This window comes from Metopolophium dirhodum, chromosome 1 (assembly GCF_019925205.1).
Source record: "Metopolophium dirhodum isolate CAU chromosome 1, ASM1992520v1, whole genome shotgun sequence".
Taxonomy (NCBI): domain Eukaryota; kingdom Metazoa; phylum Arthropoda; class Insecta; order Hemiptera; family Aphididae; genus Metopolophium; species Metopolophium dirhodum.
Genome location: NC_083560.1, coordinates 95,566,681 through 95,585,503, shown reverse-complemented (window position 1 = coordinate 95,585,503; position 18,823 = coordinate 95,566,681). Strand labels below are relative to the sequence as shown.

The following is an 18,823-nucleotide window of genomic DNA, read 5'->3' as shown; positions in this document are numbered from 1 at the left end:
ATACTTTACATTGGCATGTGGATGTAGGCAAATGGCCCTCGATTACATTGAGTGAAATTTCTCGCTGCCTGTCCGATTACAGAGGCATTAAACTTTTAAACTCAGTCATAATACTGCTGCTAACCACTATATAAGCCGCTATATAGGTAGCACACTAATAAGCGATTTTCCTAGCCATGTATGTGGTCAATAATATTATTAGACAAAGTTTAATTTTAATTACCAGCGAATAGCGAAAAAAGAAGTCCGGTCGTTAAACTTTATTCGCGAGCGAGCGTAATAGTGTTATACTCGATTGTAATATTAGATCTTTACAATGAGCTAGTTTGGTTGCAGCGAGTGAATTCGAGGGGCGAGTAGCACCTATTAAATTCGACTATATGGTGTAAATCGACGTTGTATTATGTGGCTATGTTAATGCATTATGGACGTGACTGTTATTTTTTTTTGTGACGGTTATTTGTGGGAAAGTGTCCATCTGAGCCCGCACAATTTAGAGCAGAGGTTCCCAACCCGTGGTACACGTACCACTAATGGTACGTGGAAAGCTCGTAGGTGGTACGCGAAGAAATTTTTTGGTATAATTTTTTATAAAATGTATAATATGTAAATGTAAAATGTTATATCTTACATTATATTAATTAACTAGAATTATATTATATATTTTTTTATATATACGTCGTAATGTCGTATGTGATATATGGATGGTTTTCCCATACGTCGTTATCGACGGATGACGGACCATTTTATAATGTAATATTACATAATATTATATTATTACCGATAATATTTAATGTACCTGCGTCGCCGCGTTGGGATGACTGACGATTACCGACAGCAGTACAGCACTAAAATTGGCGATAACGATTATTGGATAATATACGAACGAAATTTCAATGAGTTATTTTAGTGTGTCGTTATACGTCCAAATTAAACGATCTGTATTTTAGTAGTGTTTTATTTTGCGAAACTTTTATTTTAAATACAATTTTTACGTAAAAATGAAGAGATTTCTTAAGTGTAGCGATTATACTACTTCCGTTGGAAACACAAGTAAAAAATCAAAAACACAGCCAAACATGTATTTGAAAAATAAGTGCAGAAGTAGGCTCGATATTCAAAATGACTTAAGAGTGAAAATAAGTTCCATTCAGCCTGATATTGATGTTCTTGTACAAAATAAACAACAACAAATATCACATTAAATTTAAAAATTGTAATAAACTTAAATATTAAGATTTAATTAAAAATTGAGATTTTTTTACTTTCATAAATATCTAATAAGAAAATATGTTAAGAAATTAATAAATAATAAAAATATACGTTAAAAAAAAATTTGACCTTTGACTCCTAATTTAGTTTTAGAATTGAAGTGGTACGCGAACTGATTATACAATTATCTGGTGGTACTCGATGATAAAAAGGTTGGGAACCCCTGATTTAGAGGATGTCAACGCAACGATTGGATCATCGCAGGAAAAAATTTTTTGTGATCCATGATGTCAAAAATATCCACCAGAATGATTCACGTCTAGTCTAATCCCTATCATCTTATCAGTTATAGTTGATAAAACAAACCAAAAATATATTTAGCATCACAAACTTGGCAATTAAACATGGTTCTAATGAATAAAATAATATAAAATATAATGAATAATAAAAAATTCTTAACACATAATCATGATACTGCTATGTATTATCATGAATCGTGATTATCATTAATGATAAGATGATAGGGATTAGACGTGACTCACTCTGGTGGACATTTTTGACATCATGGATCACAAAAAAATTTTTCCTGCGATGATCCAATCGTGTCAACGCAATATTTTGTTATCTTTCTCAGACCTATGCGTAACATATATATTTAAATAGGTATCTAATTTCGTAAACATTTGAACATCTGAAAAGTTGTGCTTATATTGTATACCTTGTAATTACCTACTATTGAAAGGAACAATACCTATTATGCAGTGAGCTCGGTCACTGAAATACTTTGTATCATACTACTACTCAGTACTCACCGACGATCGGATCGACCTGTGAGTTTTGTCAGTATCTCGTATAGTATAATATGTTCCTATATATAATATAATTATATTATTATAATATAGCGATGTTCGAAGCAAGTAGGCGGGATTTCCGAGCAAGACTAGTGAGTGCTAGTAATGCTGTGAAGTATGTACCTAAATTAAATATACCTAAACAACAATGACTTATGCGATTTAAAAATTCTTCTATTGTCAACTCATTATTACTAATTAGTTATTGTTGTACTTTTAAATCCATCAAAATAATTATTTTTATGTAATTGTTTACCTAATGGTTTACAACTACACTAAAATTACTAAATGAATTATTAGAATATTAAAATAAATTTCACTTTTTTAATTTATATTAATAATAATAATATAATATATTGTATAGCTGTATAGGTAATGAAAAGTCCGTATATCTTTATAATAAATTATACTATAATTGTAAGTTAAAATTGAATAGAATATTTTGTATTTTCGGACTTTTTGTCCGGGATTCGCTTTTGGTCACTTCTTGAGATTTAAGATTTAAATTCATAATTCAAAACTTGTCCCAATTGTCGATCGATTGTTGAGTGTTCGGCACTTCGGCGGAAGGCAGGCCAACAATTTCGGGTCGAGTGAGTTCGCCACCGATCGTTTCAAATTTTCGCGCGGTGGGCGCCGGTGGCAGAACGTTTCGTCCCGGCACGGTCAAACGTTTGTCGTTCACGTTGGCTAAGGGGCGGGCGGTCCTGCTTATCGTTATCATCGTTTCTTTTTATTTTTTCTTGTTTTCGTCCCCCGAACCAGAAGTGCTTCACTACGGTACACGAATTTTTATTCCGTTGATAGCGTTGGTTTTTTTTCGATTTCCCCGTACACAACGACAACGAAAAGTGTCCACGACAAACAACAACGGCACCGCCAACAGCATCGTCGTCGTAGTTTGCGTGACGGCCTTTAAGAAATCAACGGACGACATGTAACGCGGTCACGACCGTTTTTCGATTCAATCTAAACGACTGCCGATCGCGGACGCCCCGGGGGCCGTACAACAACGTCCTGTCTGGCCGACGGTTTCCAAACGTCTTCGGAAAAAGATCTGATGTCCGTCGTATTGCTCCAGTTCAACTCTGTCGCTAAATGATGAAAATGAGCGACGAAACGCCAGTCAGTTCTCTGGTTCTACCAGTATTGATCAGGCCGATTTTGTCTCAGGTATTTAATGTTATGTGCTTTAACAATCGCTTCGAAGATGCTTTGTAATATCCTTTTTTTTGGTTCTATCATATTTTTGATTTTTAACCAAATTGTATTGATGCGGTTTACATTTACGCTATTGTGACAAAACTAAACTATGTTGTAATTTTCAGTTAGAGAAACGCAATGTTTCTGCGTCGCAAACTCTACGGTCAGCATTGTTTAAAACAGAAAATACTCATCCAGGGTTTGCGTATAATTTGGTTGCTGGAATAATGAAACAAGGTGATATTAGTATTAATATGAATGAGAGTGTTTTAAGACTTCAAGGCACAGTTTCTGATCTAGAAGGTAAATTTTAAACTACCTATTTAATATTAAGTACCTAAGTATTTAATATTTTAGAATTATTTTACGCACTTCCATTTTTAAAATGTGTTAAAGATATGTTGGACCAAGTTTTATATTTTACCTCGTTACATGTGAAATTTGTATAGAAAAAATAGGGAAATTATTAATATAAATTATTAAAGGTGTATAGTATAATTATCAATTTTTATTTTTACTACCTATCCAAGACGTATATAAACTACTGCCACAGATGTATACAATATATTATATGATAAAACTCTGTTATTAATTATTAATAAGTTAATAACAATAACAATAAGAATTTTAATAACACCTGCCAATTCAGTTGAATTGGGACTGGAACCTTTATGATTTTGTCAGTTTATGTTAGGGTTTTGGTTATCTGCTCTAAAATCAAAAATAGGTCTTGGATTTCAAAAATATAAAATTTTTAATTCGGTTAATAACGGTTTTAACCCTTTTTATTAGACTTGCTGTTTGTTATTTTTTTATCAATTAAGTACTGTAAAATATAAATTTACATATTAAGATTATTTTTTTTATAAGTATTTAAAGATCAAATTTTGACAAAATTCATCAAAATCTTGAAAATTTGCAAATAATTTTGTACCTAGTTAAAAATGTATTAAATATTATATTTTTATAGCTAAAAATTGAAAATTTAAAACAAGGTTTCTTATCAGGTTTTCTTAGGGTAACCAATAAATCTATATTTAAACATTGTCTTTTTTAATAAATATTTTTTATTCATATTTGAGCTAAATTTGATATTTAAATGGAGATTAATGATTTTTGTATTTTTTTGTAATTATTCAATTGCCGATCAATGGTCGTGCACGAGTCATTACAAATTGGTCGGAAATTCATTTTATTTCGTTTTAGTAACTGTACTACAGTATTTTCAACAGAATGTTACACAAGGTTATATCTTGTATAATACTATTATAATTTAAAAAAAACATTATTCTTAAATTATTCAATAAGTGAATTTATACATTTTATTTAAATTACCTATTAGAACATCAAAAATACAATAGAAATAAGTGGAATGTGTTAACTAAATTTAATTGGCAAAGGAATACTTTCTGGACAGGCATAATCAAAACCTGTACATTTTATACTATATGATTTTTTCAGCATTTTAGTATAACTTATCAGATATTATAGTTATACAATTATAAATAAATAATTATTAATAAACATTGCTGTAACTTGTCTTATATTAAATTAAAACCAAAACCATAATATATTTTTTTACAAAGCATAATTTTTTACGAACATATTTGGTAATTTTTAGTGCATATACATCTAAGCCCTAATAGTACTAAGTAGCACTGAACTGTATGTATGGAACACACTATGGGTCACAAATATGTCCCACTATTAGATAGCACCACATTGATTTTGTTTTCGTTATTCTGTATTAAAAAAAATAACACAGACTCATTATTACAAATTTGTTTATTACAAATTTATTACAATTTTGTTTTTCTTGCAATGATTCCAATGAAAATACATTTGATGGAATCAAAACGGCGGTATCCAATAAGAGAACACTTTTCACTGCAAAAATTATATACAATCAATTTTTGTTTGCCAGTCTTGATATTAGAGTGAATGGACCTTTTATCAAACTTTTAGATAACAACATTATCTGTGTTCTATCGTTGGTTTTTTACAATATTTTAATTTTTAAGTGAGTTATGAGTATGTAAAATATTGTATATAATACATAGTATGTATATTATTGTTCATAAAAAACCAAGAAACACTATTGTACTCTAGGTAATAATTAAATAATTAGTTAATTTAATAAAAGTACATAAATAAAATATATTACATAAGTTTATCAACGTTTAAGAAGTATTAAATACATTTTATAATATGTTATGGTTGTAATATACTGTAATTACAAAAAAACTAATGTTTTATTTACATCTATTTAAAAAAGTTTAAAAGTTCTAAAGTGTCCCTTGTTTTTTTTCAATATTTTTTATAGAAAGGTTAGGTTAATAAATATTATGTCTTAATGAAAACTTTTTGTGGGTAATTGATTCTGGGTTTGATAATTATTTACTATCAAATTTTAAATATGTTTATGGTAATTTAATAGTTAATATTAATAATATATAACTAGCATTAGATTTATTTATAATTTAATAAGTACATAATATGTAAGGATTATTAATTTTACATTGATTATTTTAGTATAATACAAAATATTAAATTATTAATACAAATATTCTAAAATCTTATATATTGTTTAGGTGGTGAATATAGGTTAAATAGATCTGAAGATGCATTTCAAGAATTAAATAAAAAGTCTATGGCTTTAAAAAGAATATTAAGTCGCATACCAGATGAAATCAATGATCGTAAAACCTTTTTGGAAACAATTAAGTAAGTTATAAAAAATATTAAAATGTTTTTAAAGGATTTTTATAATTTTATTACTAATTGTAAATGTATTTAATAATGTGTGGAAACTCTTTTAAATGACTAAGTACAACCATTAGTTTGATAGAAAAATATATATTTTCAGTTATTTAGATTCTGAACTACTGTCTACTACTAATGGTAAAGTGGTGACATTCATTTTTTTTTTAAATATAATTTATTTATATTTCTTATTGTTTATTTTATGTAGATCAAATCATATGTCATGTGTTAAATTATCTATACTATTATATGCATAGAAACTTTTTTTTTTCTTTTATAAATGTTTATAATATAAAAGTTATTATATGAAGATAACACAATACAAATATGCCTCAAAATCACTTGGGAATAAATATTTACTGTGATCATCAATTAAAAGTTAATTTTCTGTTTTTATTTGTATTGAGAGGATGTCAGCGCACTAATTGTTATCTCTCTCTGGCTCACACACAACATCGACAAAACGCATTTGCGCAGAATTGTTTTTTCTATGTTTTTAAGTCATCTTAGAATAAAATCACCCATTATAAAAAAGATAGAGAATAATATTTTAGAGGGAACATATCAATTTTATATTTTATTGTTATTTGACATTGTATTAGTTGTGTTTTTTACTTTTCTAAAATCTATTTATTAACATACAATACATTACAGGGCTATTACAAATTAAATAGAAATATAAAAACAGAAAAATATATATTTTACAATTTTAGTGCGCTGAAATCCTCTTAAGTTGATATAACAAAAATGTATTAGTTGTTTTTTATTTTTCTAAAATCTATTTATTAACATACAATACATTACAGGGCTATTACAAATTAAATAGAAATATAAAAACAGAAAAATATATATTTTACAATTTATATTTCTTAGTAGTATATAGTAATTAAATTAATTTTTCAAGTTAATCAGCTAAAAAATCTTTTTTTACATAAATATCTATGTTTTTGTTGTGCTGGCTACAATTATTTTGTTTCTGGCTAATTTTTGTAATAGTAAAATGTATTATTGTTACCATAATAAACCCTCCTATGAATCTATGATTCATAGATTTTTCCTTTCAGATGATAAACTTCATGTAGCGTTCTACGTTTTTCATATAAGAATCATCCTTTTATTATGTATGATATTGCTAGTGGTAAAGAGGGTTTGGTAGTAACACATAATGTAATTTTACAATTATATATCTCAATGAACGTTTAATATTTTATTGAGAGTATGTACAAAATTTTACTTTTCGGTTCATTTGTTAGTTGAGTTTTTGCTGACATTTTATAGTTTATAATCGCTCAAAAATGTAAAACAAATTATCCAAGTGATATAATTAAAAAATTTAAGTGTTTAAATGTTAAAAGTTTTTTATCAATTTTATTCAATTTTTTAAATATTGTTGGTATTTACTACAATATTAACATTATTTTATTCATGATTACAGAGAGATAGCTAGTGCTATAAAAAAATTACTTGATGCAGTAAATGAAGTATCTGCATATATTCCAGGGCCTAGTAACAAACAAGCATTAGAACAGAGAAAACGTGAGTTTGTTAAGTATTCCAAACGGTTCAGTAATACACTAAAAGATTACTTCAAGGAAGGACAGTAAGTTAATTTAATGTTTATTTACAAAACCTAAAGATAGTTCCTGTTGAATTATAAGTGACATATACATTTTGACAATTTAGTTTTATCATATGAAAGATTTCTACCAACAAACCTATTTTAAATCAGCTTGGCTTCCCTATCAAAAATTAAAATAATACAAAACATCATTGGCCCATTGATTTATTTAGGAATTATTAAAGAAAATTAGATTTCTGAAATTTAGAGACATGATATAGGTTACATAAAATGTGACAAAATTGTATTTTTATCAAAAAACTGTAATACTTGCTAAACGTTTAAGACAGTACTGATTATTATATTATTTTATGTATATTTTTAGTAATATTAATTATATTTTATATCTAAGTTATAGTAATGGATTGAATTTGTTTTTTTTTTTCAGTGCCAATGCAGTATTTATCAGTGCCTTATATTTAATTCACCAAACAAACCAAATTATGATAACCGTAAAAAGTAAATGTGAATAAAAATGCTCTTATATTTCAATTAATAATTAAGCAATGTAATACATTCCACTACCAATTATTTATTACAATTATTGTTCTCATAGGAAAAAAGGAAACAATGTTATATAGTTTTAAAATAATGTCGAATTATATTATTAATATCTATATTGTATTTGCTATTTAAATACATTGTCATATTTAGAAAATTATTTATAAATAACATTATTTTTACAAATACTTTTGATTGATTTATGGACAATATTGATTTGGTTTTGAGTTTATGGGTTTGAAAACCTTGGTTTTATTGAAGTCAAATTTCTACTTTTTTTTTCTCAATATGTTTTAATTAGCAAAATCTTATTACAAATTATAATATGTTATAGCATTTGTCCAATACGGAAAATATTTTTCTTTGTTAACATTTGATTATGATTATGATTTGAATTACTATCAACAGTGTTAACTCACAACTATTATTTTATACATTTATTAAATATTCTTAAATGTTATATTTTTATGCACCAGTATTATAGTAAAGAATTGTGATTAAGTACAAGTTGTACCAATAATAAATTCTGATATCATACATAAAAGATAGTGTGTTGAGTATCAAAATACAATTATTACCATTATTTATTATTATAACTAAAATAAACTGTAAAATACAATTTTTATTTTTGAAATAATTATAATGTTTAAAACTTTTCAAAGCTCTATTTTTATTTATAATGAATAAGCAACTGTTAACCCTTATCATAAACATATTACTATTTACCCAACTAATGTATTGTAACTGTATTAATCATATATTATATTATTAGTTAATTTATTTAATTTAATTATTTAAATTAAATTGTATTTATATATAAAAAAAAACTTATTTATTTACAATGTAATATTTTAATTCAATTATTATCAATAGAATATTTTATGGATTCCTATAATTGGTATAGAAAAATAAATTTAGAATCATGTGCAATTTACCGTAAATGTCAAACGAATATTATACAGGATTTTGAACAAAAAAAGTATTTTCAATTCTCAAAATTACATGTTTACTATATATTTTATTCCATTTTGTTGTTGATTATATATAAAAACATTTTAAAGTATTTTTATTGAAATGGGGATCAAATGAAGTGATATTGAATTGCTTAGATAAATTAATTTTAGTTAAATGTTTTAAGTTAAACTTGAAGTGTGTATGTTTTTTTACATGTCGGCGTGAAATAAAAATTCTTAAAAATTGTCCTTTGATAAATTCTATTTAGTGAGATATCTAACTTATTTTCTGATATGAAAAATAATATATTTATGGTAATCTGTCTAGTATCCTTTATTTTTCTGTTCAATATTTTTTGGATTGTTAACAACATATTTTTATAAACCAGTAAATAGATAATAGAAATTGTATTTTATAAAATCTTACTATAAATTAGCGGTAGTATTTATCTAAAAGCTGTCCCAGAAACAAAAATATATGTGTAGAATGTAAGAGGCAATATATATTTAAATAACTAGAAGTATTTTATATTAGTTATCAATTTTCATCTTAAATATATTATAGATAAATATGAATTGTTTGAAATTGTATAAAATGTTTTTACTTTTTACCAAATCAAACCATTTAAAACTCAATATTCTGTGTAATGAATTACAAATTTAGTAGTGCATTTCTATATTAGACTATAGTAATAAAATATAATATTCATATAGATGATGTATCATAATTTATAAGATATAACAATAATTACATTGTTTTATCTAGAACGTTTAATTGTAGAGTTTAAACATTGGCCCAAATGTTTTATTGAAGAATTCACCTTTCTTTTGTTCTGTATTTTAATTTTTAAGATTGTCACAAATCACTATAAAATAACAATGGAACCATACAAACTTATAGGTACTAATAGTACCGTTTAAATTAATATTGAAATATGTACTATTTTAAATATTTTAGTAACTATCTTAATATTGGTATACATATCAAACATATTATGTTTTCTTAATGTTAACTGAAAATAATAAGTAATTTATTTAGAGGACACTTGATAAGCACTAAACAATCTTTTTACTGTATGCAATTCATTTCTAATAAGATGTATTCAAATCAAAGTAAGATTATTAGTTAATGTGTCAAAAATTATATACAATTTTGTAATAGAGTGAATAGATATTTTCTTCTTATTATAATATGTATTCTATTCATAAATGTTACCAGACATTTTCTAATTTATAAGGTAACTTTATGAATTATTTATTATACTTAACTATAGATAATTTTTTTAATACATATAAGCAAAATTGTTATGAAAGTACAGAAGGGCAATATAACTAAGAAATGTATTCCTAAATAAAATAGACCATAGTCATGCTTATAGCCCATAGATTAATTGATCCATGTTCATAGTAACACACTGTATACAATAATTATGTAAAAATACACACAACAATCACTATATAATATGTAGTTAGTGTACATGATATAACTATATTAAGTATCTATAATTGGTATAACAATGAATTGGCCATCATGTTAACATGTTTTGTGTGAGCAACAGTGTACAAGGATAATAAAAAATAAAAATATGTCGTCTGCCAAACCTCAATTACTTATTAACAACCTACACCTGCTAGCAAAATGTATATTTCCGAGAATCACATTTAATCAACGTGACAATAGATGGGATTTTTGTTTGATCATAGAAGGCCATCCCAGTATACTTGATAACTATTGATAATTTAAAATCCAAATTCAATGAACTGAACAAAAGATTGAAACATGGTAGAGTACAATTTGTATGTATATGAACAATATAAAATAGTATAACTAAAAGTTAGGGACATAAAAAATAGGTACGTATTTAAAAAAAAATCACTAAAATACATGACATAGAAAAGAATAATTAATGATACACGATACTTATTGTAATAGCTAATAACTGCACAATAGTTGCATGTTGCACAATCTATGCAGTGACTATGGAATATTTCGAATCGCCCAAAGTGCATTTTTTGTGTAAGCCATAAGCACAGACATACCTAATCGGATGTGTAGTTTTGTTAAGCTGAATAATTAAGCAGCTACTGCCGACCACCAGCACCGTTGAAAACAGTAAAATTTGTTAGATTTTCTCGTTGCTAACAATCGGATTTAATGTCACTCCGCAAGCCACCATATCCTGTGCCGGCTGACGATCGAGTCTCGTCCGGATTTAAAATATTCTAATAGGACGAGATTAATTTCTATCATTTTTTGTTTGTAAAAATGCGTTTTATTAGGCAAAAAACTAAAAACGTGATGGAAATAGGAAAGGTACTAATACATGTCACCAAGTCGATGACGTACTCATAACACATTACATAAATAATAATATTATGTCACAACACAATTTTAACGATGGTTGTAAAATAAAACATTAAAATACCCTTCGCAAGACGTAAGGTGTACTTTGATCCGTCGACCATCACACATAGGTAGATATCAGCAACTGTGTCCGTTGTGTATAAATGTTATCAAAATATGGTATTTTAATAATTGTATTATTTTAGTTATTATTTGGGAAAAATAATAATAGTTATACTATAATAATCATTGGGTGTGCTACACTGCACTTTTGGTCTCATATGACCGTCGTCCGATTACGAGATTTCTGTAGAAGAAAGAAATAATTAATTATTCACAAATCATTTTTCATTTTCTTTGTCTTGCTACTATCGCACATCGTAAGCTGCGAAATCATTCTGTCTCTCGTTCTTTGTCTTACGTATTTTTTTTCGGCAATAGTTACAAGATATTGTTTATTAATTACATACCAATTCCAATCTTTCATATTGTACATCATATTCCTTGCATTATTACACACATCGTATTTATATTATATCCTGTCAATATCCGAAGTTCCTATATACCTAGGTAAGTAAATCATATTCCTTAGTCCTTGTATAATTGGTACTTATTGATTTAGTTTTTTTATCGTTTGAAAAACACAATATCGATATAAAAAACATGAAATAATAATATTATGGAAGGGAAAAATAATAATATACGTACAATATGATATGTACCTATAAAGTTTATTAAATTGATTTTATTGAAACATTTTTTAGTCATCGAATAGTTCTCGTCTGTGTTAATAAGTTTAGGCAGTTAAGCATAGTAAAGTTACATACAGGTCATAGATATCTATAATGATGAACACAGAACAATTGTCGATTTGTTAAAGAAAAATTATTTTATTCCTGAAAACATAAGAAACTACGAAACCAAAATAATTTATGAAACTACTGTTTTTTAATTTTTTTTATGGTCCTTAAATTAATAACGAATTATTTTTGTGAATGATTTAAAAATTAAATACAAAGCTTCTCTACAAGGGATCCCATGTTTTCTACCAAAATAGACCTATCATATTATGTCAACTGTAACTAGTAGGTACCGATATAGGTATATTATATACTTACGTACCGGCGATACAAATAATCATAATTCCTAGTCATCGGTAAAATTCTGAAAACATATTATTTGAATTCGCCATAATTTGCAAAGTTAACTTGTAAACAACTTTTCCACTTTATTGAAATTTAACTAGGTACTAAACCCTTCAAAATTGGATTTTTAAATTATTTTAAATTAGGTTATACTTACTAAGATTTGTAATATGTTAACAATATTGAAGTTAGAAATTAAATTTAAAAATCTGGTAAGTGGATGTCGCTCTGCTCTACTCAAGTGGGTCACTGTATAATGGACGATTTAAATTTGAATTCAATGATGTATAATATTATCATTGTATACGAAAAACTGAGTGGAGACGTTTTGTCAGTCTAGGATATTTTATATTATATAAATTATATTGTTATTAGGTACATATTTATTATTAATACGGTAGTCGGTAATTTAAATTAATATATTATAAAAAATATCTAAAACCGTATGTGTAATTTCGTCCAAATTGAACATAAAATAACTATAAAAAGATAATGTTGAAAATAATTGAAGCATTACTGGTCCCAAATAGTGATGACAAACACACAAAAAAAATAATAAACACATTATTTTGCAATGATCCGCTTAGAATCTCAAATGTAAGAATAATCGTTTACGAGTTAATTTAATGACGATGTTTTCAGACATGATATCGGACAAATAGATTACAATAGGTAGTTAATATGATTGGAAAAATACCTACCTACGAGTATTGATACTTTTGAGTTTTGACCAAAATACTCAAAATAATTAATACCCATTCTTGTAGTGCTCCGATTTTTCTTTTACACACAGTCACATACAGAATTGAGTAATGACTAAATAAATAACTATGTTAATGTTATAATGATTACTTACTAGTCCAAGGCTGGGCATTAACGAGTTAAAAAGTTAAAGTTAAGTTAAAAAGTATTAATTGTATTTTAACTTTTTAAGTTTACTTTTTACTTTTGGCTTTTAATTAACTTAACGGTTAACTTACTAAATTTATTTTTTAATTAACGTGAAATTAACGAATTAACTTTTCGTTTTCAGAAGTAAGTTATTAATTTAATTTGTTTTTAATTTTATTTTGTTTCACTAATGTCAAAAAATATTTACTGTTTATTGTTTAAAGTTAAAAACGTATATCATTTGAATCTAACTTATATGGAAATATTGTATAATGTATAAATACTATAGTCTATAATTTAGTTTTGGGTTGGAAAAAAATTAAGTACACTATGCTTTGTATAAACAAATTAACTTTTTTTTACTTAATAAAAAGTAATGAAATAGTACTTAACTTTACTGAGTTTAAAAAAAAATCATTAACTTGCCCAGCCTTGCTTACTTCGTACAAATTTACACGACACAAAAGCCTAGAAAATTGCCTATATTGAACTCCTTAAAAACGGTCAATATTAAATATTTGAATCCCTTTAAACCTTTAGCGTAATAATTGACAAAATATTACATGTAAGCCATGTACCGTGTATTATAGAGTTAGTTCTACTGCTCAAGAATTTAATTTCAAAAAAAAATTGTCTGTGGTATAAATAGCTTTAAATGAATCTAAACACTTTGACAATTTCATTTTCAACAATTTCCATGTTCTAAATTTAATGTGGTCTTTCAAAAATATTAATTGGTGACGCCTGGTGTAGACTGTAGAGTAAATAATAATATACCATAATATACAACATACGTATTACATAATGAATAAAACTTGAAGTCTTTATACGAATAATATGTTTTGAATAACAATAGTTATTTTTGTCCTATAAATATCCAGCAATTTCATTCAAATTAAAATTTAAAATATCTATAGAAAAATAATGTCCATTCGAATTTTTGAGGTTTTTAGGTTTCTGAATTCTGTAAGAACAATAACTTATGGGGAACGTTGTATTAGATTTTCAAGCCTAATCCATAAAATTGAAAATGTTATACATTTGGAACTAGGCACAAAATGATTTTTAAATGTTCTTATGCTAATGATTATAAAAAATTTTGTCAAAATCTAAACTTCAACAATTATAAAAAATAAATTGTGCCATTATATTTTTCATGTTAGTCAAATTTTGTAAGAACAAAATAGGTGGGATTTGAATACCTGATAGATATGGATGTATTTCGTAAATTTATTATCTTTAAAAGTTTATAAAAATAACTCTGACCGTATTGATCGAAATTTTTAAACTGGTATAATATATGAGAAACCTAGTATAGAAGTATTAATTTGTCACTTATCAGAAGTTTTTAGTTGAAAACAAAAATGTATCATTCATAAATCATAAAACTAAACACGTTGACAATTTTACATGTATAAATTATACTAAAAAATCTAAAATATTTTGATAATTATATTAATTGTAGAAAATGCTTATATAAATATTTGGTGAAAAAATCAAGTCTTCAGATATTCATTTTTGAATCAAAACCAAACTGATTTTACGTTAAAATTCTCGTTTTCCCTGTTTTTTTTTGTTTTACCTAGTTATTTTGAAAAATACTGGGAATTTGTCATTTCCGGACAGAGTTTACAATTAATAACCTATTTTATTACCTAAAATATCCGGTCCTAGTTTACAACAAAAAAATGAACCGCCAAATAATATTTTCCTAGAAATAAAACCTAGTTTGTACTTTGAGACTATTAAAACCCTCCCAGTAGTTTTAAAAAGCGTCTATAAAACAAACTAAGGAAAACGGAATTTTTTACGCAAAAACTTGATTTTGACAAAATCAATAATTTATTTTTTAGTGTAACTCTAAAAAAAATAGCACTAGAATCTAGATACATGATATTTTCACTAAATGTTTATATTTTTTATTCACCATACAGTTTTAAAAATATTTTGACTATTTTTGAGCTAAAAAAAATATATATTTCTTTTTTAAATTTTTGATCAGTCATAAACTTAAACATTTAATGGAAGGTTCTTCATAATTTGTAGCAAATAAAAATTTAAAAAAAAATTGACAAAGCCACAGTAAATTATTATGAGCATTTAAAGTTAGAATTTTGACCAAATTCGTCAAAATCACGAACATTTGCGAATTATTTCGAGTTAGAAATTCATAAAAATGTTTCTGTTTGTATCCAATATTTGAAATGTAATACAAGATACTCCATAAGCTTTCCTATCATTAACAAAAAAAAAGTATACTGGAAAGTCAAATTAATTTTATACAAATCATAGTACGATTTCTCATGGAACGATTTTTTTATTTTGTAGTAGGTAATTCTTAAAACGAATAACCGAAGATAATTGAATTCATCAAATGTTTATTTTATCGTTTTCCTGTATGATACAATACAATTTATTTTAACAATATTTTGACTCTTTTTGGGCTATTTATAGATAATAGACATTGGAAAATATTGATTTGTTTTTAATTTTTTTCTATAAATGTCGATAAGATTTTATTCGTCGGGCGAAAAAGCTTGAAAATTTAATAGAAGGTTCCTCGTGACAATAACAGTTTAAAAATACATAGGCATTTTTTATGAACATTTAAAAATCAAATTTTGATAAAATGTATCAAATTGAAAATTTGCAAATTATTTTAGCGTTAAAAATTAATAAAATGTTAATGAATTGTAAATTTAAAATAAGGTTACTCATAAGTATTCCATACTGTAACCAAAAAAATTAAAAAATATATAAACACAGTTTTATTTTTAATAGTTATTTTAAATTAAATTTTGGATGAAATTAGACATTTAAACAGAAAATACCAGTTTTAGTTCTTTTCCTGTAATTTAAAAATATTATTCGTGGGTATTTGGAGCCTTTTAAAGTAGGTATATTATTATATTTTATACACACAAAAAATGCAGTTTTTTCTGAAAAAACTACAAATAAATTACTTTAACTGCAATATAAAATATACTTAGTAATATAGGGTGAAAACCGTATGCTGCTTAGAATCATTTTTCGTGTAAAATTGTAAAATATCATTGAACTCCAATTTAACACATCCATTACAATGAGCCAGATGCCTATGTCGACATCTCACGTACAGCGGAACAGTATCCACTTTTTTTTTTGACATTGTAGTTTATTATCCATTATGCCCAATCGGTTATTTCCCGTATGAAACCATTTTTCTATAAAATTTTAGTAATTATGTGACGAGTAGTTTTGGTAATAATAATAAGATATGGTACTAAGAACTATAATTAATTAATTTTAAATAATATTTGATAATATCATTACCTATTCATCATTTATTCATCATTCTATATACTACATTAAAATTGCCTATATCAAACCTCTTAAAAAGTTACTGTGTGGCCTTTGTGATTCAAATCTAAATAATATAAAAAATATATGTATGTTATTCCATTTTTACCAACTATTTTATTAATTGGATAAAAATCCCGAAAACATATTTGAATTTGTCATGAAGATTACTTGAAATTTACTTTTGAAATTGAACTCATAAGCTCTTCAAAGTTAGCTTTTTAATTTTGAATATTAAGAATTTAAAATTTTAATAATATCGAAATAAAAAAATATTTAAAAATGTAAGAAAGTTGATTTAAAGCAAGTTTAACAAATTTAAATACGTTTTTAGAAATTTAACTGTATAACTAGCCATTAAGTTAGTAATACAAATTGATACTTTTAGATTAAAAACAAAAATTGCCTCTATTTCTTTTACATCACAGTCACTCATATGCATACTAATGATAACTTACTATACGTACACACACTCTTTGAACATTTTCTATAGTTGATTCCTTATAAAGGGTCGGTAAAAAATCCTCTAAATTCTTATTTTTGTTAATTGAAAAAGAAATTTCTTTTTCAAAACCAATAAAAAGTAGATTATAAGACTATAATAATTAACGATGCGTGTTATAACTAAGTAAAATATTACTGTGAAATAAGTACTGAAATATTTAAATATGCTGACTATTTATTTTGGAACTATAGCAATATGTACACAAGTGTGGAGGAGGGTTGTCCAGACAACTTGAAATTTTTGGTACAATATTGACTAGCTTCTAATGTCTTATAGTTTACTTTCTTTTATTTTAATACAGTACTGACTTGCCCATAAAACAAATTAAACATAGTGTTAAATAGTTTAAAATGTATGAGTACACAATAACATCATAGAAAATACAATCTAATATATAAAATTCTCGTGTCACAGTTTTCGTTGCCATACTCCTCCGAAATGGCTTGACAGATTTTGATGAAATTTTTTGTGCATATTCAGTAGGTATGAGAATCGGCTAACATCTATTTTCATACCCCTAAGTGATAAGGGTTGTCCAGAAAAAAATAAAAGAAGTGCTCAAACAGGGATTTTGATAATTTACGGTAGAAATAATTGTTTATAAATGGTTGCTAAGGTATTGATTATATATATAAAAAAAAAAAAAATAATAGATACAATATACAAAAATACATACAATCCTCAATTTTCACCCTTCTACGATCAACCCTTATTATTTAATAGCCATTTTAGTAATTTAATCATTTTTCATTTTAATCTGCCCCTACGATGTCTGTTTGTGGATTAGATTTGAGAACACCATGTTTTTCACACGGACAATTATACATGGCATGCTCTCGAGTGGGTAAACCATCCAGTTTGTTTGTGTTAGCTAATGATGGACTAACAAAAAATATTGTTCACGCTATAGCATTAAGAGATTGATTTTGTTTAATAGTGTTACTGTCGTAATTGTTTAATTAATGATATATAATTTTACGGAATAAATTATAATAACTTAAAAATAATGTTTGCCTTTTGTTATTTTTATATTCCCTCATCGTTCACAGCGCTCCATGCTTATTTCACGCATATACCACATTCTTACATACATACAATATTACACACATTCTAACATAGATACATACTTCCAATAAGTAAGCTATTTTTAGTCTACACTAGAAATTACTAGGAAATTATTTATATGGCAAAACAACGTTTGCCGGGTCAGCTAGTAATATATAGTATAGATGATTAACAAAAAAGATATTAAATTAGGTTATATATAGTATCAATGAGACCCAGAAAAATTAGTGATTAGTTTAGATGGGGTGGTTGGAATTTGGAATATTGTTCATATATTACATTAGTCTCGTGAATTTAGTTGGGTGAATTGAAGATATAATTTGCAGAGGAATGTGCTATTATAAAAGGAGCTGAAAAACAAGGCTGGAAAGACAAAGCATAGGTACCCCAGAGAAAATGATACTAATTTTGAACATGCATATTATAATATTTG

The 18,823-nt window shown here is 26.0% G+C and overlaps 1 protein-coding gene across 1 annotated transcript; it reads left to right on the top strand.

Annotated features, from left to right (window-relative positions):
• Window positions 1–2,791: 2,791 nt before the first annotated feature.
• Window positions 2,792–8,907, top strand: LOC132936317 (programmed cell death protein 10). Its single transcript, XM_061003019.1, has 5 exons — window positions 2,792–3,236; window positions 3,392–3,569; window positions 5,858–5,990; window positions 7,465–7,629; window positions 8,036–8,907. The coding sequence occupies exons 1-5, from the start codon at window positions 3,162–3,164 to the stop codon at window positions 8,118–8,120; spliced, it is 636 nt and encodes a 211-aa protein (XP_060859002.1). The 5' UTR covers window positions 2,792–3,161; the 3' UTR covers window positions 8,121–8,907.
• Window positions 8,908–18,823: the final 9,916 nt, after the last annotated feature.